This window comes from Zosterops lateralis (assembly GCF_965231275.1).
Source record: "Zosterops lateralis genome assembly, chromosome: 18".
In the NCBI taxonomy this organism is placed as follows: Eukaryota; Metazoa; Chordata; class Aves; order Passeriformes; family Zosteropidae; genus Zosterops; species Zosterops lateralis.
The window spans coordinates 8,570,937-8,597,097 of record NC_139778.1 but is presented as its reverse complement, the minus strand read 5'-3'; the positions used below and the strand labels follow the sequence as shown (position 1 = coordinate 8,597,097).

Sequence of the window (26,161 nt, the reverse complement as noted above, 5' to 3'; positions counted from 1 at the left end):
CGCCCATTGGCCGGGCGCCGCAGGAAGGGGCGGGGCCGCACGGCCCTGGGGTGGGTCCGGTGCTTTGGGTCACGGCCGGTGTTACGGGAGCGGGGCGGGGCTGCTCCCCTCGGTAACGGGATTGGGAACCGCCCTGTGTTTGGATTGGGAGCGGCAACGGGAAGCAAAGAAAGAGCCCGTGCCCTAAAGCCGAGCCGCAGCGCCGGTGACGTGAATGGCGCCCCCGGTGCGGCACCGCCGTTCCCTGCCCGGTCGGTGCCGCCCCCGGGCCCCGCGGGCCGAGGCCTCCCGGCAGCACGGGCAGGCCCCGGGCTGCTCCGGCCGCCGAGCGCGGCTGGCAGGGTAAAATGGCGGCGGGGGGAAAAGGGGGTTTATCCCTGAGGTCCCGCCCCCGTCACCTGAACGGGAGGCGGTGGGTGGCGTGTGCTCGGTGAAATAGGTGGGGAGAGGGCGGGGCGGGGAAAGTTCTAGACCTTGACCTTGTAACCTGGCCCGGGACGTTTCCCGGCCGCTGTGTCCACTACCGGCTCTTGGTGTTAATTGCCGCGATACAGGTTTGACAGGGTAACCCGAAGGCGTTTCTGCATGCAAGGAGAGATAAAACCTTGATTAAAAATAAGATTTAGAACTGAAACATATTGTATTAGCTGCTAGCATGCAATTTTTTGGACAGGTTGGACGGTGAAAGTCTATTATTTTCCCTTCTGAGCAACAGTATTCCATGCTCCTCAAGAATTCTGGGTTTTCCATGTTGAAAGAAAAAATGGTGCCCTTTATTGTGAAGCTCCTCAAGCACGACAAAAAGCAGCTGAGGTCCCGATTCTGACCGTAAAAACAATGACTGGCAGCAATTAAACCTCAGTGTTGTCAGCTACAGCAGCCCACAGGTGTCATTTGTAGATCCGAATCCAAGCGCACACACCACCTTAGGAGCACAGAAAAGCTTTTGTTGTGTGTAAGCAAATCAGTCCTATCAAAATGAAACTAAAAATAACAAAAGAGATTTCAGTTTGCTACATACACAGCTCTGCAAAGCTGCGTTGATTGTTTCCACGTATTGGCTCTAATTAAGAGAACACGGAAAAATCAATGATGTTTAACTTAGGAGGGTAGAACAGAAAAATGAGTAATTTTTTTTTTTTACAAAGGAAAATGAAAGGAGTTCTTTGCAGCCTTAACTAGGTGTAGGCAAGGCAGGGGCTGGGTTTTTGTTTAGTCTTTTCAATTCTTTAAAACTTTAGAAATATTAAACATGCATGAGCAACAAAGTTACACACAAACAAAATCAAATTAAGCTGTGTTAAGATAAACGCAATAGAACAAGAAAAGATAATTTGTTATTTTTTCAGCCGTTGCAAAAATCTTTTTCAGGTTCATCAGGAACGAGAAGCCTGTAGGGTCAGAAGGTGGAGAGTGTTGGATATTTGGGGACAAAAATCTTTCACAAGCCATATTAAATAAGTCACTGAAAAAAATGGGGAGATTCCTCTATTAAAAATTTGCTGGAATAGTATTAAAAAGAGTCAAGTTGGAGTGCTATTAAAAGAAAAAATTAATTGAGCAGTGGAATTCCAAATTGCTGAGGGTCAAACAGCTGTGGCTATTCATAAACAAACTACGCCTGACTTGGGTGTTAGTTTTGAGAACAATATCATGAAGACCTCTAGTCTTTGCAAACCTTGCTCTATTCTTAGCAACAATTTTTAAAAATTGCTAGAAAATAATACAGAACATATAAAAAACATCTTTATGCTTTCATCATGTAGATCTGCATGGGGTCCAGATGTTAACTGCTGTGAATTTCTTGTCAATAAAGAAAGAAAAGGGCAAAGATAATTAGAAGTGTTGAATCACTTTAAAAAGAGGAAAAAATACACTGCAGCTTTATTTTATAAAGGGTGTGACTTAGAAGATATTAACATTCACAAAAAGTATATGTAAACAAAAATTATTACTTGCCATTTCTACTAGCTCATTGTTTTGTGCCCCTTGTTCTTATCTGGCAATATGCTGAAAATGAAAGTAAATGTTCTTCAGGTTGCGTACACTGAAACTGTAAAACGCATTGTCACGGTGTCTTACAAGCTAAGGGCATAAATAGAACCAAAATGTGAAGAAATGGCCATCAAATACAGTTATTTTTGTCCCAGAAAAGCCTTAAAGCACAGATTGCTAGAAGGTGGGAGGATATAAATGGGAAGTGTTGTTATGGCACTTCTCCTTCCTTATGTTGTTTTAATTTCTTCCCTCTCCGCCTGGAGCAGGTGGCTGCGGGTGTTTGCGTTTTAAACTTCAACTCGTGTGTGTGTAAAGCCTCAGGTTGTTGGACATTGGCCTGGCAAAGCCGGGTGGGTGAACAGCAGTGCCCGTTTGGGGTATTGAATGATTTTATCCGGTCCCTTCTGAGCAGCTTTTCAGCACCGCTGCACCTCAGGCGACCTTTGACTCAGGTTACTGGCCCTGGTGTGGAATTCCGAAAGATAACGCCGGTAACTTTACAGCCATGTTTATAAATATTTGTGTTTACGTGTATGTTTATAAACATTTTTTAAAAGGAAATGGGTAACAGAGTAAAAGAACTGGGTGGCCTAAGGAAGTTTAATGTTATTTTGCGTCCAGCTCTCCAAGATCTGCACATCTGGCTCATTCCGAGAGTGAAAGTCACAGGTGGCCATGAGGCCAATCTACCGTGAAGTATCAGTTACTAGTTAAAATGTTTATTAGTTAAAAGCCCGGGCTCCTCTAGAGCTATTTTAGGAGGATTTTCACAAGCAGATCTGTGAGAACTGGGGGACTGCACTGCGGACATCAGGGTCCGGCCTTGCCCTACCAAAAATTATGATGAGCTGAGCTGCGTTCTGAGGACGCCGGGCGGTCGAGAGCCTGCACTTATGAAGGCTGGAAGGGAGAAATCTTAATTTCCATTTCCGTCCCCTTCAGGGCGGGATGCCCTCAGTGAGAACGACGCTCCCGCCCGCAGCGGCGCCGCGCAGGCGCGGGCAGGGGGTGGGGGTGGAGGGCGCTCCCCGATGGGAGGGGCACTTCCGGCCGCGAGCTCAAAGCCGGTCAGCCGGGCGAGCCGCGGTCACGCCCACACGGAAGGGGGCGGGGCCTCGGGCCGGCTCGGGCCGCTTACATAACGGCGGGGGGGTGGGGCCTGCGTGTGCGTCACGCGCCGGCTCCCGGCAGCCCCCGCTGCCCCCTATATAACCGGCGTCCGCGCGGCCGCGCGCCCACAGTGAGCGGCCCCCGTCAGCGGCGCCGGTGATTGTGGAACCCTTCGCCACCCGCTTTAAGTGACCGGAATCGCCTCGCCCACCGCCACCATCGCTATGCCCGGGTATTCCAGCGACAGGGATAGAGGGTGAGTCCGGGGGCACGGCTGGCGCCAGCCGCCGCCAGCATCCGGACTCTTGAGCCTATCCGTGGGGCTCTCTGGGTTGTTTTTCAGACGTTAAGATGGCGGCGGGGCGGGGGTTGGGCCCTGAGCCCTTCCCTCAGCGCTCCTGCCGCGGGGATGGCCGGGTGGGAGGGTATCGGGCTTTTTTAGGCCACCGATTGTGGGCGCCTGCATCGGTTTCTTCTCCTCAAAGCACCTCCCACGGGTGTGCGACTGCTGAGAATAGCGCGAGGGAATTTTAAATTTTTTTTTTTTTTTTTTTTTTTTTTTTTTTTTTTTTTTTTTTTTTCTTGCGAAGAAAGATTCGCCCCCACCCCCCTGGGGACGCCCCCCTAGCCCGGATATTCCTTGCAGAGCCCGATTCCCCCCGCTGAGAGCGGCGGGAGATCTGGAGGTTTATGGGTCAGTGGGTTGGCGGTGCCGAAGCCTTGGGGAACTCTCGGCAGGGCGGTTCCCCTCCCTCCCTTCCCCCTCCCGAGGCTCGGGCTGCAGCCGGTAGGAGCCGGCCGGCTCCGCTTTGTGTTGTGTAAGCGGATGTTAATGGCCGGCCCCGCCATGTGGTGGCTGAGGGGAATCAAAATGCCGGCTGTGCTGCTGCTGCCTTTGTTCCTCCTCCCCCCGCCCAGCCCCGGCTCTAAAATGGCAGCGGCTGGAAAATGTGGCGTAGACAGAAATGAGAGACAAAGGAAACAGCGCTGGCAGGAAGCAGCGGCCGCTCGGGGAGTGCTGTGTTGTGCTGGGAAAGGCTCGTTCCCAGCGCCCGTCCGGCCAAAATTGGGAAGCGATCGAAGCGGGGGAGGGAGCCCCGTGCTCGGATCCAGCGCACGGCTCAGCGCGGCTCCGAGCTGTGCCTCGGGGCTTTCCAGATCCGCCTTCTCTGAACGGAGGGACCCAACCTGAAATGCTAATAAAGCGCATGGGGTCATAAAATATCGTTGTTAAGAGAAGTCTGTCTGTTGGGACATAAAAAATAAAAACGGTTTACTGGAAAGTTAGCCCAGGGTTTCATAACATACCCCTGCCTGCCTTCAGTAATAGGAGTGTCACTGGGACGGGAAACCATTTTGATCACGGGGTGCTGCCAAGGTTTTAATGCCTTACTTTGCTTGTTGTAGCTTGCTCTTCTGTTGCATTGTATGGACATGAGAAAGACACTTTATCTTTGCTTGTGAATAAGATTTGTGGCCAGGCAGATTGGCATCTGCAGGTTAAAGTATGGGCTTTGAAGTTCTAGCGTCCTGAAACTTCAGCAGGTAGAATTTATACACCTGAATTGTAAAGCCCACTGTTGTGGGTGGACTGCAGAGATAATGGTGAAGTTGTTCAGGAAGAGGACCAAAATGTTTCTCTTGGGTTCTATGTTAAGTTCTTTTTCCCTAGGTTTGGAGCCCCTCGTTTTGGAGGAAGTAGAGGTGGACCTCTCTCTGGGAAGAAATTTGGAAACCCTGGGGAGAAGCTTACAAAAAAGAAATGGAACTTGGATGAGCTGCCCAAATTTGAGAAGAACTTCTACCAAGAACATCCGGATGTAGTTAGACGTACTGCGGTATGTACCTGATCTGGCTCAAGCAAAAGTAAACAGAAAGTGCAAACATGTTGAGGGTCATGGGGCCCAGCAGGCACAGATGAGGTAACTTCAAATAGAACTTCACTGTCAGAGCCTATTTCCAATAAGGGCTGTTTTGTTTTGCAGCAAGAAGTTGAACAGTACAGAGCGAGCAAAGAGGTCACAGTTAGGGGCCATAACTGTCCAAAACCAATTATCAACTTTTATGAAGCAAACTTCCCTGGTAAGTGACGACCAGCTTATTGGTTGTTCTTTTGGCTGGCTGGATTAGGGCAATATCTGAATCCATATGTTTAAATTTTGTCTTCAAGCAAATGTCATGGAAGTAATTCAGAGGCAGAACTTCACTGAACCAACTGCTATTCAGGCACAAGGTTGGCCTGTTGCATTGAGTGGATTGGATATGGTTGGAGTGGCACAGACTGGATCAGGGAAAACACTCTCTGTAAGTTTCAATTACATCCTGGAATGCTGCTGGGTTTCAGCAGTGGCAGTTTGGCCTAGGCTACTGCAGGGTGAACACTTCTAGAAAGAGATTATAATGAGATTTTTCTTTATTCCAAACAGTACTTACTGCCTGCCATTGTGCACATAAATCATCAGCCATTCCTGGAGCGAGGAGATGGACCTATTGTGAGTATTCCTAAATGAAAGGAGATTTTAATTTCTTGGGAATGGGACTGTATTTTACAGTCTCAGTTGACCATACTCATGAGAGTGCATAGCTGCATTCTGTTCCTCTATAGGAATAAAGTGGTTCCTGTTGGGGTAGTTTCCCAGGCGGATTCTATAAGCTCTGATTGGATTGTCCTGAAAATAGTACAGAACAGGGATAGTTGTTAGATTTTGGGTTATATTTTGGAAATTGCTATCACCTGGAAGCTAGTGACTTTCAGGTACCTTTCAAATGTTTGGTCAGTGCTTGGTGGCAGCTTGCCAGGTAACTTGGTTTGCTGGTTTGGCTGCTTAAATCTACTTCAGTTCATCTGGCACTGAACTTTGCACTCAAAATTAGTGTCAGGCTGTGATCTTCCAATGGGTATTGAACTAAAAGCTGGGCATTCTATTTCTAGTGTCTTGTGTTGGCACCCACCCGTGAACTGGCCCAGCAAGTGCAGCAGGTGGCTGCTGAATACAGCAGAGCGTGTCGTTTGAAGTCCACGTGCATCTATGGAGGTGCTCCAAAGGGACCACAGATCCGCGACCTGGAGAGAGGTATGGATCAGCCTTGGTGCATCTCTTTCTGAGGTGATGTGGAAACTGCTTCAGCTGATGGGACTGCTTGGTTTTAGGCGTGGAAATCTGCATTGCAACACCTGGAAGACTTATAGACTTCTTAGAAGCTGGAAAGACCAATCTCAGGAGGTGTACTTACCTTGTCCTTGATGAAGCTGACAGGATGCTTGACATGGGATTTGAACCTCAGATCAGAAAAATTGTGGATCAGATAAGAGTGAGTATAAATGGTTCATGCATTTATCACTATAGCAGATATAAACTACTGCCAGTTAAACCCTTTTTAAAGCAAACCCTTTTTGAAACTGGGCAGTTTTGGTTGGGCATTTAACTTAACCCTATATTGACCTTTCATTGATTTGATCTCCAGCCTGACAGGCAGACTCTGATGTGGAGTGCCACATGGCCTAAGGAAGTGAGGCAGCTGGCTGAAGATTTCCTGAAAGAATACGTTCACATCAACATTGGTGCACTGGAACTGAGTGCAAACCACAACATTCTTCAGATTGTGGATGTGTGTCATGACGTAGAGAAAGATGACAAGTAAGTAGTCCTTGGGGGCAAAACATTCTGTGTTTCTTGTCAATTTTACTTTATGAACTGTGAAATGAATGCCTTGTTTTCATGGATTTTTGGCATCAGCCTGAGATAAGGCAAGAAATAATTTTAAACTTGCACAGTAGGAAGCAGTCTATGCTCTAACCATAATCTCTTAATAACAGGCTTATTCGTTTGATGGAAGAAATCATGAGCGAGAAGGAAAACAAAACAATTGTTTTTGTGGAAACCAAGAGGCGTTGTGATGATCTTACCAGAAAAATGAGGAGAGATGGGTGAGTAGTAGCTGGGACTTCACTGCTTTATTACAGTTAAGAATCAAAACTGTCAGAGTGATGACACCAGCTGTCAGTTACAGTGCCCAGACTGGAATTTGCCAGTAGCCCAGTCTTTGGGATTTTGACTAATGAAACCACCAGAGGAGTGTTCCTCGGTCAATTTGAGTTCTGTGTTTTCAGGTGGCCAGCGATGGGCATTCATGGAGATAAAAGTCAGCAGGAGCGGGACTGGGTTCTAAATGGTGAGTGTTTCACCGATTTCTGCAAGTATCTGATGTGTGCTACTTAAGGAAAAAATTGATTCACTTCTTGTGTTACAGAATTCAAACATGGAAAAGCACCAATCCTGATTGCTACAGATGTTGCATCCAGAGGTCTAGGTTAGTAAAACTCGTAAATGCTAGTTGCCCAAAGCTTTTAAAGAAAGTCTATTGCTTTCTTTAACCTCTGCATTTTTCTAAGTTTTCTTCACATAAAGGTGCAGTCTTTGTGGCAAGGCCTAGGCATGACAATCGGAGGACTCGAGGGGGATGGAGGACTAGTGGAAATGATCGGCTGGCTGCTTCCAGTCAAATAGAGAGGTGAAAGCTGAGAGCATTGTGTGCCAGTAATCTTCAAAAGGCAAAGATCATCTTTTAAACTACTACCCCATAAACTGTTCTCTCATGAAATAAGCAGTTTCATTCACAGTTCACTTTGCCCTGGTATTTCTCTTCTCTCCATGCTTTGCATGATTTGCCATGGTGCAGTACTGTTAGTTTTGTGCATACTGTCTGCTGTGATCTGTGGGTCTTTGAATTTCAGTGAGTTTTTTGAAATGTTGAAGAACATAATTTTAAACTTCAATGTTCAATGAAATTTTTTTCAACCATGAAATGGAGAGAGCAGCTTTAAAATGTACTAAGCCTTGTACAAATTGGTGAGTACTGGCACATGAAATCTGAGAATAAAAGTCCACCTCTCACTTAACAAGTGGGGCAGGAAAGCAATGGCTTTTCAATGCCTTTGAAAGTCGAAGTTCCTCCACCTATACATAGTCGTCATGTCGAGACCTGCCAGACCCATTCTCAAGTGAACCCTGGCTTCTTGGAAGCGCTTGCCTAGACGAGACACAGTGCATAAAAACAACTTGGTGACTTTGGGGGTCAGGTATGTTTTTCTTGCAGCTGCGGTTCAAAGGTCTTGGCAAGACGAGCAGTGTGGCCCCTTTTTTTTTGAGCTTCTAATGAGTGTGTATGTGAAGGACCTTGTATGTTTTTACTCTAAGGTCCTCAAATGAGCACATGAAGAGGCTGCTGTGAGCTTTAGTGGCCCTACTGCAAGAAGCTTTCAGATGTCACTTGATGATTTGTAAAGGGGACACTTGAGTTGGGAATGACAAGCAAATGCACACTCCTTTATGGTAAGGTTTTGGATCACAGGGTGGGTGATGAGAACGGGATCAGACGGAGTGTGCGTAACTTTTCTCTTCCACAATACTCTTGCAGAAATGGATGATTCTAACACTGTTCTTTGCAGCCATTTTTCCCTTTAAAATACTCTTGTCTAATGTTTATCTTCGATTTGGCTGTTGTGGTGTGCAAAACTTCGTACCTCGCTTTTTGCCACACTGCAACACTTTACAGATGTGGAAGATGTGAAATTTGTCATCAATTATGACTACCCTAACTCCTCAGAGGACTATATCCACCGAATTGGACGAACTGCCCGCAGTACCAAAACAGGCACAGCATACACATTCTTTACTCCTAACAATATTAAGCAAGTAAATGATCTCATCTCTGTGCTTCGGGAGGCTAATCAAGCCATCAATCCCAAATTGCTTCAGCTGGTTGAAGACAGAGGTTCAGGTAAGGGCTGTTCTTGATCTCAGTGCATAGCTTTGAGAACAAAATGGAAACAGCAGATTCCACCTCCAGCCTCTCTTCAAAATCAATGTGGAAGGTGGTTTTGTTACCAGTTACTGTGACCTCAGAAGGTGTTTATCAGTGCAAAACCCAAAAACCAGCACACATGCTCCCAGCCTATGCTGTGGTGCACCTATGGCTGGGGCAGGCCAGAGGGGCACTTACTTGCCTTGAAATGAAACACTCATGGACTCAGTTTTGTGGCTTTGAAAGAGAGATGGACCCAAGTGTCCTGCTGGCAAGGTGAAAGTCACTTCTTGCCTTGATGCCACAATTCGTTACAGAGGAGAGTGAATGACTCCTCAGAAGTAAGACAGCTTTATCTGAGTCCAGCAAGCACCTGCAAAGCTTTTTATAGTAGGTTTCAATTGCTGGGACAGAAAATAAACGGTGTTTAGCTGAAGAGCCTTTATAATACACATAACTGTCTTGTCTCTTTCACTAGGTCGTTCCCGAGGTGACCGACGTGACAGATACTCTGCGGGCAAAAGGGGTGGATTTAGTAGTTTTAGAGAGAGGGAGAACTTTGAGAGAACCTATGGTGCGCTAGGCAAGAGAGACTTCGGAGCAAAGACCCAAAACGGGGCGTACAGCGCCCAGAGTTTCAGCAATGGAACTCCCTTTGGGAATGGCTTTGCAGCCGCAGGCATGCAGGCCGGCTTCAGGGCCGGCGGTAACCCGGCAGGAGCGTACCAGAACGGCTACGAGCAGCAGTACGGCAGTAACATTGCCAACATGCACAACGGCATGAACCAGCAGCAGTATGCCTACCCTGCCACTGGTGCTGCTCCTATGATAGGTTACCCCATGCCCACAAGTTATTCTCAATAACTTAGTGTATTTAAATGTCTCAGTTTTTTCATAATTGCTCTTTATATTGTGTGTTATCAAAAACAGGATAGTTATTTAAGAAATGGGAAAAATGCAGAAATGACTGCAGTGCAGCAGTAATTATGGTGCACTTTTTTCGCTATTTAAGTTGAATATTTCTCTACATTCCTGAAACAATTTTTAGTTTTTTGTACTAGAAAATGCAGACAGTGTTTTCAAAGTAAATGTACAGTGATTTGAAATACAGTAATAGAAGGCAGTGCATGGCCTTCCAATAAAGATATTTGAAGACCGATTTTTCTTTCAGATGACAATTTTCTCAACATGTGCACAACTTTACATTAACAAAATGTCAAATGTTTTTATATAAAATTCTAGAAAGGTTTCTCAACTGTGTCTGATTAAACATTTAAGCTTATACAAATACCAGCCTTGCCTTGATTGGGCTAGATTGCTTAGCATGGCAGGCTCTGCTTCAATGGGGAAGAAAATTAAAGCTGGCTTCTAAGAAAGTATTGGAAACAGTGTTCTTCCTTGTCTCACTAGCGTAGGGCCAGTTCTTGGAAAAGATAAAAACTCTCTAGTGGTGTTGCTAATGAGCTGCTACAAGCGTAGGAAGCTTCTGCAGCACCGTAACCGTCGCCTTCACACAAGCATATGTGCAGACCAGGCTTGAGTGTTGTGTACCCACAGCTGCCAGGCATTGTGAGTTAGCATGCAGGCTTCTGAGCTTCAGAGAAATGGGAAGATCTTAGTATTAAAACTTCAAATTATACTTAAACTGGTATTGAGCAGTGATTTCTTTATGGAAGCGGTGGGAGGGAAGTGGGCTGCTGATCCATGTAGATTCCTCGTGGGTGGTTTTTTTTTTTTTTTTTTTTTGTTTTGTTTTGTTTTGTTTTGTTTTTTTGAGGACTTTTCATATGTGCAAATGACTAATCTTAAAGCACTGCCCATGCTGAGAGGAGCAACAGCATTTCCTTGATGAGCCGAACTGGAATAATACTTCATCCTGGGGTTAAAGTGCTTAATTGTTTTAAGCACAGTGTGTTAAAATTCCAGTTAATAGTAACTTTCAGTTCCTCCCTCCTGTTTATCAGTAACAGTCACTGATGAGTTTTAAGTTCAGTAACTCTTAATGTGTTCAAGGTTGATCTACACGATGCCTTTTACATTATTTTGAACTTGGGTTAACTTGTTTTGCACGTTTCGCTTTGTCTGTGCTCAGTCCTTGATTACTGTTTCCCTCTGAGGCTGTTTGTGATGTTCTTTACTGCAGCCATATCTGCCTCTTAAATATTTCCTCCTTTTCTGTGAAGTTCCATGATTGACGGCACTGACGGGATTTTGTGATCTTTCACTCCTCTCCAGCTGGAGGCTTGGAACTACCCCACTGCAGTCTAAAACTGCAGGTGGCAATGTATTTTGGTAGTTTTGTGGGGGAGCAGGGGTGGAGTTTTTTCTCATTTATTTGTTTTGGAACAGTGCTCGGTGTCACCAGGGGTGAAAAACAAGGAAGTAGATTATTATCGCTGAAGTATGACTTATTGCCTAAGTTTTCAGGTCAGTTGCCTGAAACAAAATGCATTGAAAAGCTAGTTTTGTAAAGTGGGGGTTTTTTTGTGGATTTTTTTTTCTTTTAGTATTAAAAGAATAGTGCATTTATACCTTGTAGATTAAAATTGAGAGATGAGAGTCTAACACTTAACAGTGATGCAAAACCTAAACCGCTGAAAGAGGTTTCTTCTGTATATTTTACTCTTTCCAAAGGACCCTTTGCGTGGGGCAGTGTTTTCTGAGGGGGAAAACGTAACATTTGCACATAATGGAAAGAGACGAGCTCTACTAAGCAGCTTTGCCATTACCGCCAGCGCTACTCTGGCAGAATTGAGCTCACGGCAAATCTGCCTTCTAACTAAAGTTGCCTGCAATCCTTGTGCAGGCGGAGCAGCAGCTCCTGCCTGACCCAGTGCCCTACTAAGGCGGCCCGGGCCCGGGAGAGGGGGCTGCGCCGCCCGGAGCGACGCGGGGATTATCCCAGCCCGAGCCTTTCCTGCCCGCGGAACGGTTCCTGCCCGGGCTCCGCCCGCCGGCCCCGCCGCCAGCCTGGGCTGCAGCGAGTATGGAAATTTCCACTGCGCCGCCTGCGCTCCGCCAGCGCCAGCCCCGGCGGCCGGGGGGGAGCCTCGCCCGCGCTCTTGGAGCGGCTCCGAGGTGCCGCCCACGCCTCAGCTCTGCCTGTATGTGCCTCGGGCTCGCTGCCCTGCCCCGGTGGGCTGCGGAGGGGCTTTTCCCCAGGAGTGCCCCGGTGACAGCCAGGGCAGGGTCTGTCCCATTGTCTCCCTCCAGTGCCGAGGAGCTCTGCACGTCCCCGTCCTACAGGGACAGGCCAGATGTGACCCCTGGCACGTGCGGCCTTGTTGCCGATGTTGGCAGCTCTCTAAACGAGTTCGGTTTATAAAAGAGACATTGTTTATTCTGCGCGGGACTCAACGTTGATGCCACGTATCAAGCACACCAACGGGTAAAAAAATTACATTGTTTTAACAGTAAAATATACACGAACCCGCCTATCTAATTTACATTCTCCGCCTCCCCAGTGCAGGTCTATTTGTGTGATGTGATCTTACCCCAATGCTTGAAAGGAGTTCTTTTATTATGCAGTATCTATTGTAGAAGTTACCTGACAGCATTAGTTATGTTTACAAAAGGCGAGATAATTCAGCTCCAAGACGCCAATTTCTTTAGCAGAAGTTATCTGACGGCATCGTTACGATCATAAAAGGTGAGAAGATTCAGTGTGGGGACAGAAACTTCACCTCGGGGGGTCCTGACCGTCGGCCCACGAACCCGCGGAGGTGCCGCTGCGCATGCGCGGCCTCCTCTCCTCCCCCCCCCTTCCCGTGCGGGGCGCTGCGCGTGCGCAATGGCTGCCTCGACCCCTTTCTCCCCCTCCCAGCCCCGCCGTGAGGGAGCGGCAAGATGGCGCTGGGCTCCCGCCAGGGCTGCCTCTTTTGCGGCCGCGCCGCCCTGCGCCAGCCCAGGCGGCACCGAGTCCCGCAGCGGGCGCAGCCGGCCGGGTGCTCGGCGCGGCCGTACTCGGAGGGCAGTGGTGATGCCGAGGCAGCGGGCGGGGCGGAGCTGCTGGAGGTGTGCTGGCGGCGGTCCTTCCTACGGGGCGGCGCGGGGCCGGCGCCCTGGAGCGCGTACCTGAGCGGCCGCCACCCCGGCTTCGGGCCGCTGGGCGCGGCGCTGCGCGCTAACCTGGCGGCGCAGTGGTGGGACTCGGCGCTGCCCGTGCGGGAGCAGGTGTTCCCCGTGGACGCTCCGCTGCACGGCCCGCCCGGCGCTCCGCGGGACGCTCAGGGGCTGCGGCTGCTGCACCCGGAGACGCTGCGCGAAGCCCTCCAGGGCTGTGGGCAGAACCCCGGCGGCCCGGCCCTGGAAGAAGTGCTAGGAGCCGCGGGGGTGCTGCGGGGGAGCCTCCTGCCCGGTAGGTCCCGGGCGCCTCCGCACAGCCTACACCCTGCGCATGAGTTTTGTTCTTGGGAGCGAAGCAGCTGCATTTAAGAGATTTTTTTCCAGCTGTGTTGCTGCGCCGGGCATGTTCTTTCTGTAGGCTCTGAATTTGTGTGCTTTTCAAGGAGCTTACCAGCACAGGTGGGCAGCGGATGCGCTCCCTGTAATTTGGGGAAAAGCACGTTAAAATCAAGCAGCCCGCTGAGCCCATGTCTGCAGAGCATCAATGCTAGTAAAGATAGTGGTATTGTATGTACAAACAACACGTGTATAATATGTGTTTCTATCGTTCTTCGTAGAGTTAAAACATCAAAAACTTTCCTGTGGCCATTAAAATCAGGGTTTTGTCTTTTGTAGGTATTCTGGCACAATATGTCAGCTGCTTAGAGCTGGTGAACAGAAGACTGCCCTGTGGCTTTGCTCAGATTGGAGTGTGCTTCCATTCTGTCCCAGAAAGTGAACGTTCTGTTCCAGAAAATGAACAACACAACAAAAACCTTACAAGGTAGAGTAATAGAGGAATTAATCCCTTATCATACCTAAACCAACTGTGTAATTTTGGATTATTTTTGAATGCAGTTTCTTGCTTTTCCCCTGTTATTTCCCAAGGTGTTAACTTGCTGCCCTTGCTGTTGTTTAAAGAATAGGCGAGAGGACCACGTCTTTGCTTGCATGGTTTAGTTCTCCCAGAACTGCAGGACAGTGGCTTGATTACTGGCTGCGCCAGAGGCTCCAGTGGTGGAGAAAGGTAACAGCAGCATTTCCATGGGGAATCTTGGCTTGCTCCCTTATGTTCCAGGAAAGAAATAGTCACCCTGGTTGGTTTTATGGCCTTACGTTGCTGGCCTGTTCTAGGCACTGAAGTAAGTGTATTTCCCATGGAAACTGAGAAGCTACTGAAGCTGATGACAAACCTGATAAGTAGTTTATAACGTGACTTGCAGAAAGGCAAATGTTTTGTGTTTGTCAGTGATGCGAGATGAAAATGCCATAAGACAACCAGGAGATTTGGGCTTTAACTTATAAAAACCTTTTGCTGAAGATCATAGGGTTCAGTTTGCATAGCAGACTTGGTTTTTGTCGTTACTCTGGGATTCACAGTAGTGATCACCTCTCACACCTCTTATTTTCAGTTTGCTGTCGGCCCGTCTAACTTCAGCAGCAGTGACTTTCAGGATGAAGAAGGCAGAAGAGGATTTAAGTTACATTATCGGTTTCCTTGGGGGACAGAAACAATAGAAACATTGAAGAACCTTGGTGATACTGAACTGTTACAGCTGTATCCAGGAGAAAGATTAAAATTACTTGTAAGCTTTACTGTATTAAACATCTTTCCTGATAAAGATGGTAATGCGTGAGAGAAATGGTTTCTTTGCTGATCCAGTTGCTTAGCATATCATTGGCTTTTTATTAATTTCCTGCAAAAGTAGTACAGTTGCTACTCTGCAGTCAGACCTTCATTTTCAAAAGCTGAAAAAATAGTGTTTGGTGCTTTTTTTTTTAACAAGGAATTCTTCAAAATTAGAAATGAGCCCTATTGACAAGACAGTTTTTGTTGTCAGTGGCATAGCCTTTACCTGTATCTATCTGTGAGTAGACATAAACACAAAACTCAGACTGTGTTTTGCACTGATCAGTTTGCGTCAAAAAGAGCCTCTACATGTGAGTGGTTTTTTTGTTGTTGTTGTTGTTGTTGTGGTTTGGTTTGGTTTGGTTTGGTTTTTTTGTTTGTTTGGTGGTGGTGGTTTTTTTTTGTAGCTTGTTCACTTTCACCTGTGTTTAAGTTTTTGTAAATCAATGGGTTATAAAAATGGCTGTATAGAAAAAGTAGGGATGGGCCAGAGGGAAACTTCTCCACTGAAGATATTGAAGAGGGACAAACCTCATGACAATGTTTGAAGTTAGGTTTAGCAGATAAAACCAGAGTAACTTTGTATTTTACCAGTAAATTGCAACCTTCTTCTCATGACAGTTTCATCTTTCCTGCTTTTGCAGTTTATTTCTACAAAACTGTGTTACGTAGGGATTTCTCAGAATGTGGACACTCATGGTCACTTGGAAGTAACCTACAAACCTCCAAAAGAAAGTGCAGAGTTTCAAGTGTATTTGCCATAGATTTAAATTTATGATCAAAGTGGCAGAGCAAAAAACTAATCCCATCCTGCCCTGACCTGCTTTCCCCACTGTTACAGTCTTACATGGTTACAGATAAACTGCTAAGATTGCTGGTAATGTTTTAAATAAATGTCTGTATTTTAAATGTAATAAGAGTGCTTGAGCTCAGTGTTTCATTATACATTTAAAGCATGCAAAAAGCTTTTGGGAGCAATCTTTGATGTGTTACTATGTAGGTTTTTTCTCTTCAGGGCCGAGATGGAAGGAAGAATGTCATCCCTCATGTTCTGTCTGTGAGTGGCAATCTGGACAGAGGAGTTTTAGCATATCTCTTTGATTCTTTACAGCTTGTTGAGAATCCATTAACAACAAAGAAAAATTCACAGAGAAAGGTAACTTCATGTAGAAAATGCAAGAAAATATATACAACTCCCCCCAGATAATGTAAATTCAAGCATGGCAATGTCTCCTTTTTCCATGTGGCCATCCTGATCCCTTCCCAATGGGTGCAGACTGAACCCTCTCACCAGGCTGGCCCCATGGCACAGCCCCTGTGGTCCTCGTCACCCACATAAGCAATTTTTCTCATTCTGAGATCCCCTTTCTCTCTGATCAGTAGGTAGGCTCTTGCCATGCAAGTGATGGAGTTAAGAGAAATTGGAATGTAGCTGCAGTTTGTGGGAAAGAGCAATTTGTCTTTTCCAGCAGCATTTGAAAGTGGATGAGAAGAGTAGGAAAAGTGGGTCACAGGTGGTAATGGGGCATTTCCCCAAAGACCATCATTCTCTCCAGTTTTTACCCTGTTCTCTGGAGTTTGGGTGCTGGCTCTCAGTGCCTGTTAGCCAGTAGCTGTTTGGGCTTTAAGAACAGGCAATAGACTGGATGGGATCTCCTGTTTGGCTGTCTCTCATCACTCTGGCTCCATTCAAGGTGATGGAGCTCTGCTAACAAATCTTCATTTCTTTCCTGGAGCTCAGCCAAAGTAGAGTAATTTGCCATGTGAATGTAGCTGAGCTGTGTGCTCCTTGCATAAAACACAGCTTGCTTCTAATTTAGGATGTTGTGCTGTGAGAAAATTTTTGTATGTTTAGAACCTTAATTTAATTTTTTAAAAATTGCTATTTCCTAGTTCTGTTTTGAATTGCATGATAACTGCATTTAGTAATCTGTTGGTTTTTGTAAATTTATTAGGTACTTAAGCTGCATCCTTGCTTAGCACCCATTAAAGTGGCCTTGGATGTAGGAAAAGGTCCAACAACAGAGCTGAGGCAGGTATGTTGTAAGAGAATATTTTAATTTTGAGCATTGACTCTCCATTAATCTGTTACAATTCAGACACTGTTTATGTTGAGGAAAATCATGCTGCTGCTTTGACTCCTGGAGATTCCTGGTTGTGCAGAGTTCATGATGCTCCTACTCTGCAGCTTGTGGGTTGCAGCCAAAGAAATTTACTGCAGGCAGTTCTTTGTGCATCTTTCTGATGCACAATTTTCCCATGCAAAATTAAGGAAAAGGACACCAACCATCTCAGCTTCCTTATCTTTCAGAATTATCTTATTGAATGAATCGCATGTTCAGAAGGATTTTTAAAAAGTTTTCATTTAAGTCAGTCATGAAGTCCCTGTGGTAGGAGGAGATTTACACTGGCATGTTTTTAAACAGAAGTGGAGACAGAACTGCCAGGCTGCTTTCTTGACTTGAGATTATTTCAGCCAGCAAATTAACAACAGCTAGGAATGTTAATACCACACATCTTGAGAGTTTTAATGTTTTTTTTGTTTAGAGTCTCAAATACTCAAAGTCTGTTTTTTAACTTTTGTTTTTAAATGAACACAGGTTTGTCAAGGATTGTTTAATGAACTGACAGAAAGTGGAATTTCTGTATGGCCAGGTTATCTGGAAACTGTGCACATGTCTCAGGAACTTCTTTATACAAAGTAAGGAGAAACAGTCTTTTGTAAATTAAACTGTGAAGGTCAAAGATAACTTTCTGTGCTGTAAATATACGTTTTTTCAGTAGGAAGTCATTGAATGCAGTAACTGACTGAAAGTGTGCATCCTGAACTACAGGCTTGGATTCATGTAGTTTTATTATGAAAAGCATATATCAGATGATTTTTAAAATTAAGTGAAGTAGAAGCCTTTCACATGTTACTGTTATTTCCCTGAAACTGTGAAATGTCTTTTAAAAACTTTCATGTAGGAAAAAAAAAACTTCTTCAGGTGAATTATAAGCTTGCAGAACTGTTTCCCACCTTCACCCCCATTTTTGCATCTGGTCTGGTTCTGTGTTTCATTCTTAAGCACTATTTCAAACAACCCACTGTGTCTAGTCTTGAACTTGACAGCTCTTCCAAGCCTGGAACCACTGCCATTAGTGATGTGATGGAACTGTGGATATAAAAGCAGCTATTCCATTTGGGGGCTTCATGTATGATTTGTTGACCAGGAGTGAATGTGGGGCATATGGCTCCTCATGTCAAAGCATCTTGATGAATGATTTTTTTTTTCTGAGAGAAAAGAAATGCAACTATTTGTTCATGTGCAGTAAAACAAAAGTCAGAAAGATAAATTCTGATTGTACAAAAATACTCTTTTAATAGGTTACTAAATAAGATTATGTTTATATACTAAAGCAGCTAAGTAATTTAAAGAAATTTATTCAGAAAGCAAGGAATGACAAGAAAACTGGAGGTGTCACACTGGACTTAGTGCAATACAGCAAAACTAAATATTTACAGTTTGTGGTCATTTGCATGTAAGTTATCTGATTTTCTTCCATGCACCAAAAGCAGTAACAGGTGAGTTCTTCTCTCTGCAGGTATGATGAGATGAGTATTCCCTTCATGGTCTTGATAAGTGACAGCACTCTAGAGAATGGAGTGGTCCAGCTGAGAAGCAGAGACACCACTATGAAGGAAATGATGCACATTTCCAGGCTAAAGGACTTCTTAACTAAGTATGTTACATCAGCCAAAAATGTGTAAACTTAAACTCATTGAATAAAAGGATTTTCTTAGACACCTTTGCTTGAACTGGTTTCAGTGTTGTTATGGACTCAGTGGTTTCTCTGCAAACAGTTCTGCTAAAACTTGGTGGTGTATCTGTTTTCTGTCAAATCTGGGTCTTCCAGGGTACCTTGGAAAAAGGGAAGAGAAAAACTTGTCCCTTCTTAGCAAGGCTAACTGTATTCTTGTTCATGTCTTTGGTTTTAATATCATACTGGAAGTGCTCCATCCTAAGCTAAAAATTCAGCTTTCCTCTGTATTGCTGACACAATTGTGATCTCTGCTGGAAAATGGCATTTTATATAAAATATTTCCAAATCTAAAATATTTCAATAACATCAGTATCTTTGTACTCTTTGTAGGAATGTATTTTAGTCACATGGCTTCAGTTCTTAAATATGAAGGCTACTTCATCTTGCACCTGGTAAATATAGAAAAAACAGGAATATATTACCAAGAGTAACAGAGGAAAAGATTTAAAGAAATTGTAAATGTTTTTTAACAAACATTTTTTGTGGACAAAATATCTGGGTGTATAAAATGGTGGAAAAAGACTAATGTATGATCATATTTTCCACAGTGGTTTAAATCAGATACAAGAGTTTGCAGAGATACAAAACTCTATGTTTCTGATCTTGTCTAGATTTCCAGCTTGTTCAGTTCCTGTACAAAATGCTTAAGGTTTGTGCCGCAAGGGTCGTGGCCTCTGATACCATTACTGTCATGAAGCACAAGAACTTGCCTTAAAATCTTCTACTAACATGGTCCTCACTTAACTATGAATGAGCTATTTGTAACAACAATAATAATTGCAATATAGAGTATTTATGCTAGATATAATCAAGGTCAGCATAATGAGACTTACTGAACTCAAGGAATTCTAACTAAACTGGCTATGGAATGGTATTAAAACAACCCAGCAACATCTTAGAAACAGCCTGTAGCAGGATACAGATTTTTTTTTAAAGTCACCTGTCCCAAAATTAATTTTTGCAACCTATCCGTACTCTGAAAGCTGAAGTACTGTTGAACTGGAAAATTGCCATCCTTGCAGGTACATAGAGGCCAAATACAGATCCTCTGGTGCCTAAGAGGGATGTTTCTTCTTTTTTTGTTACACTGGACAAAAGCCTTTTGATTATCTTACGTCTGTAAACAATCCAGTTTCTACTTCAGCAAAATTGTTAAATGTTCAGGAACTTAGATCTGGGTGAAAGCATTACATGTAATTCTAAGTTTTATCTGTTTGCTTTTTCTCACAAGTTGAAGTCCTTAGATATTATGGCTCAGAGATTTTTCTTAGAAAGTGAGCTACAATGTCTGTTTACAAACTGATTTGGCCAGGAAATTGGTATCTAAACATCATCTCTTTGTATGCAGCTTGCTGGAACTTAGCACATTTGAGGGCTGAAAAATTCTTTGAAAGTATGTGATTAAGTTAATCAGAAAAAAGTCATACCTGGTACTCAGTCTCTGATGAGGACCTCTGAATAGACTGTAGAGCATGCCCTCTTCCCTGCTAAACGCCAGAACAGCATAATTCATAATTGTTTTTTTGGTACAGATAGACAGAAGAAGAATTAACATTACATCGGCAATGTGATTATTCATGACATCTTGTACGTGGTTTCACAGTGAGGCTGTTGAATTTGCCTTAGGATGGTTTGTTAGGGTTTTTCTTTCTTCTTCCCCCCTCCCAAAACAATTTAAAAACTATTTTATTTTTCCATAGTAACTAAGCAATTTCATATGCAATTGCAAGTATTTAAGCCCTGCCTCCACCCAGCAAAGCCCTCTCAAAACGTATTTGGGTGCATCAGATATTCCAATATTGTAGCTTGAGGTTTTCACCTTTTTCCTCTTCTCTTCTAATAACGGAGAAGTTGATGTATTCTTCTTCTGGTTTAACAGGCTCTGGATTAAAGATGATGAACAGCAGTTAACTCAAATTACAAACAACTTGAATCAGAATTTTTTTTCTATAATCTTGAAACAAAGCAGTAAGATTCCATACTGAATATAAATAATGGAGCATCCATGGGCCTTATCAGAGCTTTTATCACTGTCCTTGCAGGCTGAGACCTGGCACAAGCAGCTGCACAGCACTGAGCTGACCCAGCAGGGCAATGAGAACTCTTATCTACTGCATGAACAGGAAGGCAGGTTTGTTTGGAGACAGTTACTCCATTTGGATATTCAGAAATTTACTCCCCTTGAAAAGAGGCATTCACATTCAAGGCAAATGTAGCAACATCCAAGTTCAGAGCATTGTGGCTGTCAGGTAATGTCTTCATTATTGTGTGTTTTCTGCAATTCAAGCACTAAAAGCTCTTAACATAGGTCAGTTACTTTGTTGTCACTTCATAATTTCAGTTTGACCTGACCTTGAATCTTGCCAAACTTAAGAAGAATTTAATAAAGAACTAAAGTACTGAACAGTTTTGAACTGTGTGCAGGATTTACATAACTTTTATTTTTGAACAGAGTGCAGGATTTACATAACTTTTATTTTGCTACAGCTTCATATAGCTCACTATTGCCTATAGTTAGTAAGTGCCCATTGCACCCTTTTTTATTAAAATCTCAGTTCATTTAAACAGCTGCAGTTTTGGCTGCATGGCTGTCAGATGATGCCAGGTATGAATTCCAAGGGATTTCAAATGATGCCTCTGCCAGGAGGATCAGTAGATGTCCCCCCCCACCTTCAGTGATTTTGCAGTACCTGAAGAAACCTCCCTCTCTGCATGGAGTGACAGGAACTTACCAATCTCTGAGTATATGACTTCATTTTCAGACTCCTCTGCATTCACTGGTGAAGTAAGGCCAATTGAGGGCCTGGTAGACTTAAATTTTTCTGCAAATTGTAAAAGAAAAACGTATGTGTGTATATACATATATATATAAATTATTTCTTAGAAATAAACAGTTTCAATGTATTTTTTAATATTTGGAGATCTCAGGTAATGTTATTTTCACAATCAAAACTATTCGTTACCCAAGGGCATTTTAATAATTTCCCCTTCCAGTGAGGTCAGATTTCTTCCAGTGTTGTATTACATTAGATGCTGCTTTGCCTCCCCCACCTCTGATCTTTCATCTAAAACACAGCTGAGAGATTTGGCCGTGTCAAAGTCTTGTTAAGCTGCCAGTGCTGCTTCAGAGGAGACTCAATAACAGGCTAAAATACTACTGAAAACGTGATGTTTACACAGTAAAATATATTAACAACATAAATGACCTTTGGAAAATGAAACAGACATTCAAATAACTCACTTGCTTTATACAAAGGAATTATGAATAATGGAATTGCCAGAGCAAATCCTATTATGAGTAGTAGCAGGATCAGCCCAAGAGAAATTATCAGGGGCTGAGAGTGGCTTCTCTCTTCTGCCAAAAAGAAGAAAAAAAAAGTGTTTATGCAATAAAATGTTGTTTAATATTTAAATATTTTCTGTAAATTTAAATCAAAACTTGAAGTTTCTTTCAGCTTTTAGATTAACTGGGTTTAATGTAACTGTTCATGTGCGTCCCAAGGGCTCTGTGCCCCAGCAGAAGGAAGGCAGCTTGCTGGTGCCACTTAAGCTCTTTTATAGGACCAGAGATAAAAATGAAACCAGACTCTCTCCAAGGTAGACCAGGGGTCTCTTGTGAAAGTGAGCCTATCTTTCATGGTCACTTCAACTTCTACTGCTATCTAGGATGCATGATTTTCTATGGTTTTGCATTAATTTTAAAACCTCAATTTTCTTTTTTTTTTTTTTTTAATTAAAAACAAAAGTATTTTGAACATCACATTCCAGGAACAAAATATCTGGCTAAAAATTTGCATAGCTACAACATCCTGAATTTTGTGTGATACCAGTTTGTCAACAATAGTCACCTCTTTTCATTCATACCTGCTAATGTAAAGTTGAAAGCGTTGCTGTATTTTGTATTATTGGAAAAACTGTTACTAGCTTTGCATTTATAGGTTCCAAAGTCACTAAGGGAATTCATAAATAGAAAAATCACAGCTGCTTCCCTCTTCTGCATGGTCTTTTGGGGAGAAATGCTTTGTCTTCCTTTGAAGAATTGATATGTGATGGGAAGGGATCCATTCTCTGAGAAACAGGACAGGGTCACGTTCTGGCCTTCCTTTGTCTGAGAGGTGGGTGAGCTCAGCACTGGTTTGGAAATTGGCTCTGTAAAAAGAAAACTGAAAACTCTGAATCACCAAGTACAGGACAAGCTCCAGGCAAGACTTGGAGAGAAGTGACAACACTGGCAAAAGAGCTGGGCCTGGAGGATGGAGGGGTCATGAGCCTGGGCAGGAGAACACTGCCAGCTCCTGAGGTAAGAACAGCAGTAAACTTCAGCTCCTCAGTCAAGAAAAGAGATGGCTGTATGCCCCTGCAATAACCAGTGCTGGGGAGGTGACAGCAAGACATACCTATGAAGGTGAAGTTGAGGCTGTTGCTGTATTTTCCACCACTGGAGTTGTTATACTCAGCTTTGCACTTGTATTCCCCCGTGTCACTGGCAGAGCTGATGGTCAGGGTGAACAGTGCAGGGGTCAAGTCTGACCTGTTTAAAGCAGATACCTGCTGGTTGTGCTTGAACAGTGTGTATCTGACAGGTGGATATCCAGGCTCAGAGAGGCAGGAGAGGGTCACATTCTGTTTCATCACCACGTTCAAAGGCCCCTGAACCAGTGCAAGCTTGGGATTGGACAGCATCTCTGGAAAGAAAAAAACTTCAGAGTGATTTGACTGCACCTATGACCCAAGAAAGCCCCAGATTCTTCCCAAAATACGTTGACAACCAAGCTGTGTTGTTATTTGTGTTGAAATGGGCCATTACACTTTTCCCACCTCTAATAGCAGGCAACTCAATTACTTTTCAAAACCAGAATGCAGCTTCACACATGATGAAAAGTGCCTGTGTTCATGCAGAGATGCACAGCTACACAAAGCCCACAGATGTGTTCAGATAAACCAACAACAATACTTTTGAGCTAAAGCAGCAATTAGAATAATAGAACTATAAAAGATTAAATCAAATATTGTGGAATATTAATTGTAGGAGAAAGTAACCTTATATATTAGTTGAGAGAAAGCATGTGAACCTGAAAGCAAAAGCAGTATTTTATTTGTGACTGTCTATTAACAGACAGAACTATCCTTGTGTAAGTAAATGGAATATTTGAATAGTAGCAATAAGGGCCTTGATGGTATCTCAAATTTGTTTGCTTTTTTGACCTTATACAAATAAATTTGCAATAAAAGCCTTTCCATAGAAAATGGTACTGAACTAGTCATGACTAAAATAAATTACATTTCCAATTAAAAATGTTTTAACGTGTTAAAGCAATTTTGAATTTACATACATCTCAGCAAAGAGATGATTAACTTTGTGTAGAAACTTTTGAACTGACTCACTGCACAGAGAGGCAAAAGATTTAATTTGGCATGAAAAATTAGGACATTTTCAAATCCCTCCCCCATTTTTTTGGATAACAGTCATCTCAGCACATACCTCAAAATCAACAACAGAGAACCTACCTTTGTCATTTGCAGTAACCTTCTGTATCTGCTGAGACATTTGAGCTGAGAGAAGAAAAAGAAAAGCTTTCAGATAAGAAGCAATGGTTTTGGTTTAGAAAGATTTGTAATATGAAAGAAACATGTCCTTGACTTACAGTAGGAAAACAGCAGAATTGTGAGAAAAAACATTTTTCTGGATACTGAGCAAGAGAGATGGTGGAGTTACATGACAGAGATCTTCCTTCTGAAAGAGATGGAGGAGTGGCTCTAGGACTTAAGGAAGTTCTAAATACGGAAACTGTGCTGATCAGTGCTAATCTTTACTCATGTTTCTGTGGAGAATTTTGTCATGTCCTACGTACATTTAGCCTATGGCAGGCAAAGGAGTGAGCAGAGAGGAGCAGTAGGGTGGGGAGCAGCAGTTTGGGACAAAGGTAATTGTTGTGTCCGGCTGTCCTGAGATGTGGCTGACATGAGCAGCGGTTTCCCCCATGAGTTGTGTGGTAAAGCCATCCTGCCCTGCAGTCCAGAACCAGGGAGTTACTGAGGGTGGAAAAGGCCTCTAAAAGCATTGAGTTCAACCATTCTCCCAGCACTGCCAGGTCAATCACTAAACCCTATCCCCAAGTGCCACATCTTGCATGTCTTTAAATCCCTCTAGCTGATTCCACCACTTCCCAGGTGAACCTGGGCTAATGTCTGACAACCTTTTCCATGAAGAATTTTTTCCTAATATCCAATCTAAACCTCCTCCAGTGCAACTTGAGGCTGATTCCTCCTGTCATATCACTTGTTACTTGGGAAGAAAGACCAACCCCCACCTTTCTCCTTTTGGGTAGTTTTTCTAGCACTGTTCTGGTAAGGGAATTAATGAGATCACTGATGCATATCAAAGAGACACATATTTGCTATCTTGCTATGCAAGTTGAGATAATGTAGTTGATACTAAGGAAGTACGTGGCACTGAGTGGGTTTTTAGCAGCAATATAATTTTTTAAAAAATCTAAAAAAAGTATCAAATCTATAGAAGTTTTAAGATGTTAGTAAGTATTTATAGCTAGCTAGCTTGTTATGAAATTATTTCAGTTGAGCTTCAAATATTAAGCTGTAAGGAAGTGAGATCTTGAACTAGAAGGTACAAATCTCATAAAGAATTTAAGTTCAACACTAGTTTATACAAACCTGGTGACTAATTTGATGAAGTAATCAGTAATGCAAAGCTACATAATGACAGTCTTGGCAAGTAAATGTTCTTTACTCTGGGCAAAGTAAATGTCACCCATGCATGGGCAATGCCTTCTGCAGGACTCCAGACCCTGTTGTACAATTGCTTACACAGAAAATTACTTAATAGTGATCCTTGTATTCTATTTTATTTCTTTCTTTCTACTTTCTGAAAGCAACAAAACCAAGCCCTGCAGTCCCCACCCTGGGTCATACAGAATCCCTCCCAAATCCTTAGCTGTTGCAGCATTGCAAAATTTCCTCACAGAACGTTGTGTGCACTTCCTTCCTCCTTGTTTTCTTAATTTTGGTGGAGGTTTACTTGTTTGAGTTTGTTTTCTTTTTGAATTTCCTTTAAGACAGTCTCCACCCTCCCCCTCAGAAATGCTTCTGATGTGGAAACGCTGTCAGCAAACCGCAGGAACGGAACATCTTTTCCCAGCTGCCAGGAAGCACGTGTGAAAGTGCAGCTGTCAGGGGGAGGAAGGGGCTGTTTGTGTATTTTGCTGTTGTGGGAGCCTGATTTTGCCAGAAACCTTCACACACAGCCCTCAGGAGCCCTAGCTGCTGGTGCTCGCCCTCAACCCAAAGTTTTTTCTAAGAAGCTGCTTCATTTTGTGTGTGGGTGAAAGGGGATAGTTACACAGCAAAGGAGCTATGAATTTGGCCATATTTTCTAAAAAATAGAAGTTTAGGTGTCACCAGAAGCTGTCATGTACAGCAGCTTTAATGGTGTGCAGGTTCCCCCGGGATGCACAGCCTGAGTGTTCAGGGAAGACAAGTGCAGGGAGGTCCAAATCCCTGGTTTCTGTTTGGAAGTGAGAAGTTTGTTTCCATATGGATTGTTCTTCAGGCAGAGCTGGCTGTTGCCTTTGGACTAAAAGGATGTCGGTTTTTTCAGCATATGTACAAAGAGTTTTATAGCAGCAGTATGATACTGCGTGAGCTTGGAGTTCTCTTTTTATTAGATTTGCAAATTTCCTGCCTGGGATTAAT

At 43.7% G+C, this 26,161-nt stretch overlaps 3 protein-coding genes across 7 annotated transcripts; 2 read left to right on the top strand and 1 right to left on the bottom strand.

Moving 5' to 3' along the window:
• The first annotated feature begins 3,210 nt into the window (after window positions 1-3,210).
• On the top strand, window positions 3,211-10,558 carry DDX5 (DEAD-box helicase 5). Of its 2 annotated transcripts, none has more exons than XM_083874492.1 (13): window positions 3,211-3,364; window positions 4,781-4,946; window positions 5,094-5,190; window positions 5,279-5,412; window positions 5,535-5,600; window positions 6,041-6,182; window positions 6,260-6,420; window positions 6,574-6,746; window positions 6,926-7,036; window positions 7,220-7,281; window positions 7,360-7,419; window positions 8,665-8,889; window positions 9,392-10,558. In XM_083874492.1, the coding sequence occupies exons 1-13, from the start codon at window positions 3,333-3,335 to the stop codon at window positions 9,775-9,777; spliced, it is 1,815 nt and encodes a 604-aa protein (XP_083730618.1). In that variant the 5' UTR covers window positions 3,211-3,332; the 3' UTR covers window positions 9,778-10,558. The 2 variants fall into 2 exon arrangements, with proteins under 2 accessions (XP_083730618.1, XP_083730619.1); XM_083874493.1 differs by having other exon boundaries at window positions 3,217-3,340.
• Window positions 10,559-12,576: 2,018 nt separating this feature from the next.
• On the top strand, window positions 12,577-20,827 carry POLG2 (DNA polymerase gamma 2, accessory subunit). 4 transcript variants are annotated; one of them, XM_083874496.1, is made up of 9 exons: window positions 12,577-13,270; window positions 13,654-13,801; window positions 13,939-14,044; window positions 14,430-14,603; window positions 15,759-15,803; window positions 16,603-16,683; window positions 17,248-17,348; window positions 18,233-18,370; window positions 20,494-20,827. In XM_083874496.1, exons 1-9 carry the CDS (start codon window positions 12,760-12,762, stop codon window positions 20,531-20,533), a joined length of 1,344 nt encoding a protein of 447 aa, XP_083730622.1. In that variant the 5' UTR covers window positions 12,577-12,759; the 3' UTR covers window positions 20,534-20,827. The 4 variants fall into 4 exon arrangements, with proteins under 4 accessions (XP_083730622.1, XP_083730623.1, XP_083730620.1 ...); XM_083874494.1 differs by having other exon boundaries at window positions 12,593-13,270; window positions 15,663-15,803; window positions 20,494-20,823; XM_083874495.1 differs by lacking the exon at window positions 20,494-20,827 and having other exon boundaries at window positions 12,594-13,270; window positions 15,663-15,803; window positions 18,233-18,434.
• On the bottom strand, window positions 18,426-24,177 carry MILR1 (mast cell immunoglobulin like receptor 1). Its single transcript, XM_083874498.1, has 9 exons — window positions 24,097-24,177; window positions 23,960-24,004; window positions 22,849-23,136; window positions 22,316-22,600; window positions 21,693-21,806; window positions 21,184-21,273; window positions 20,271-20,333; window positions 19,879-19,938; window positions 18,426-18,840 (listed from the first exon to the last, which is right to left on the bottom strand). Exons 1-8 carry the CDS (start codon window positions 24,128-24,130, stop codon window positions 19,886-19,888), a joined length of 972 nt encoding a protein of 323 aa, XP_083730624.1. The 5' UTR covers window positions 24,131-24,177; the 3' UTR covers window positions 18,426-18,840; window positions 19,879-19,885.
• Window positions 24,178-26,161: the final 1,984 nt, after the last annotated feature.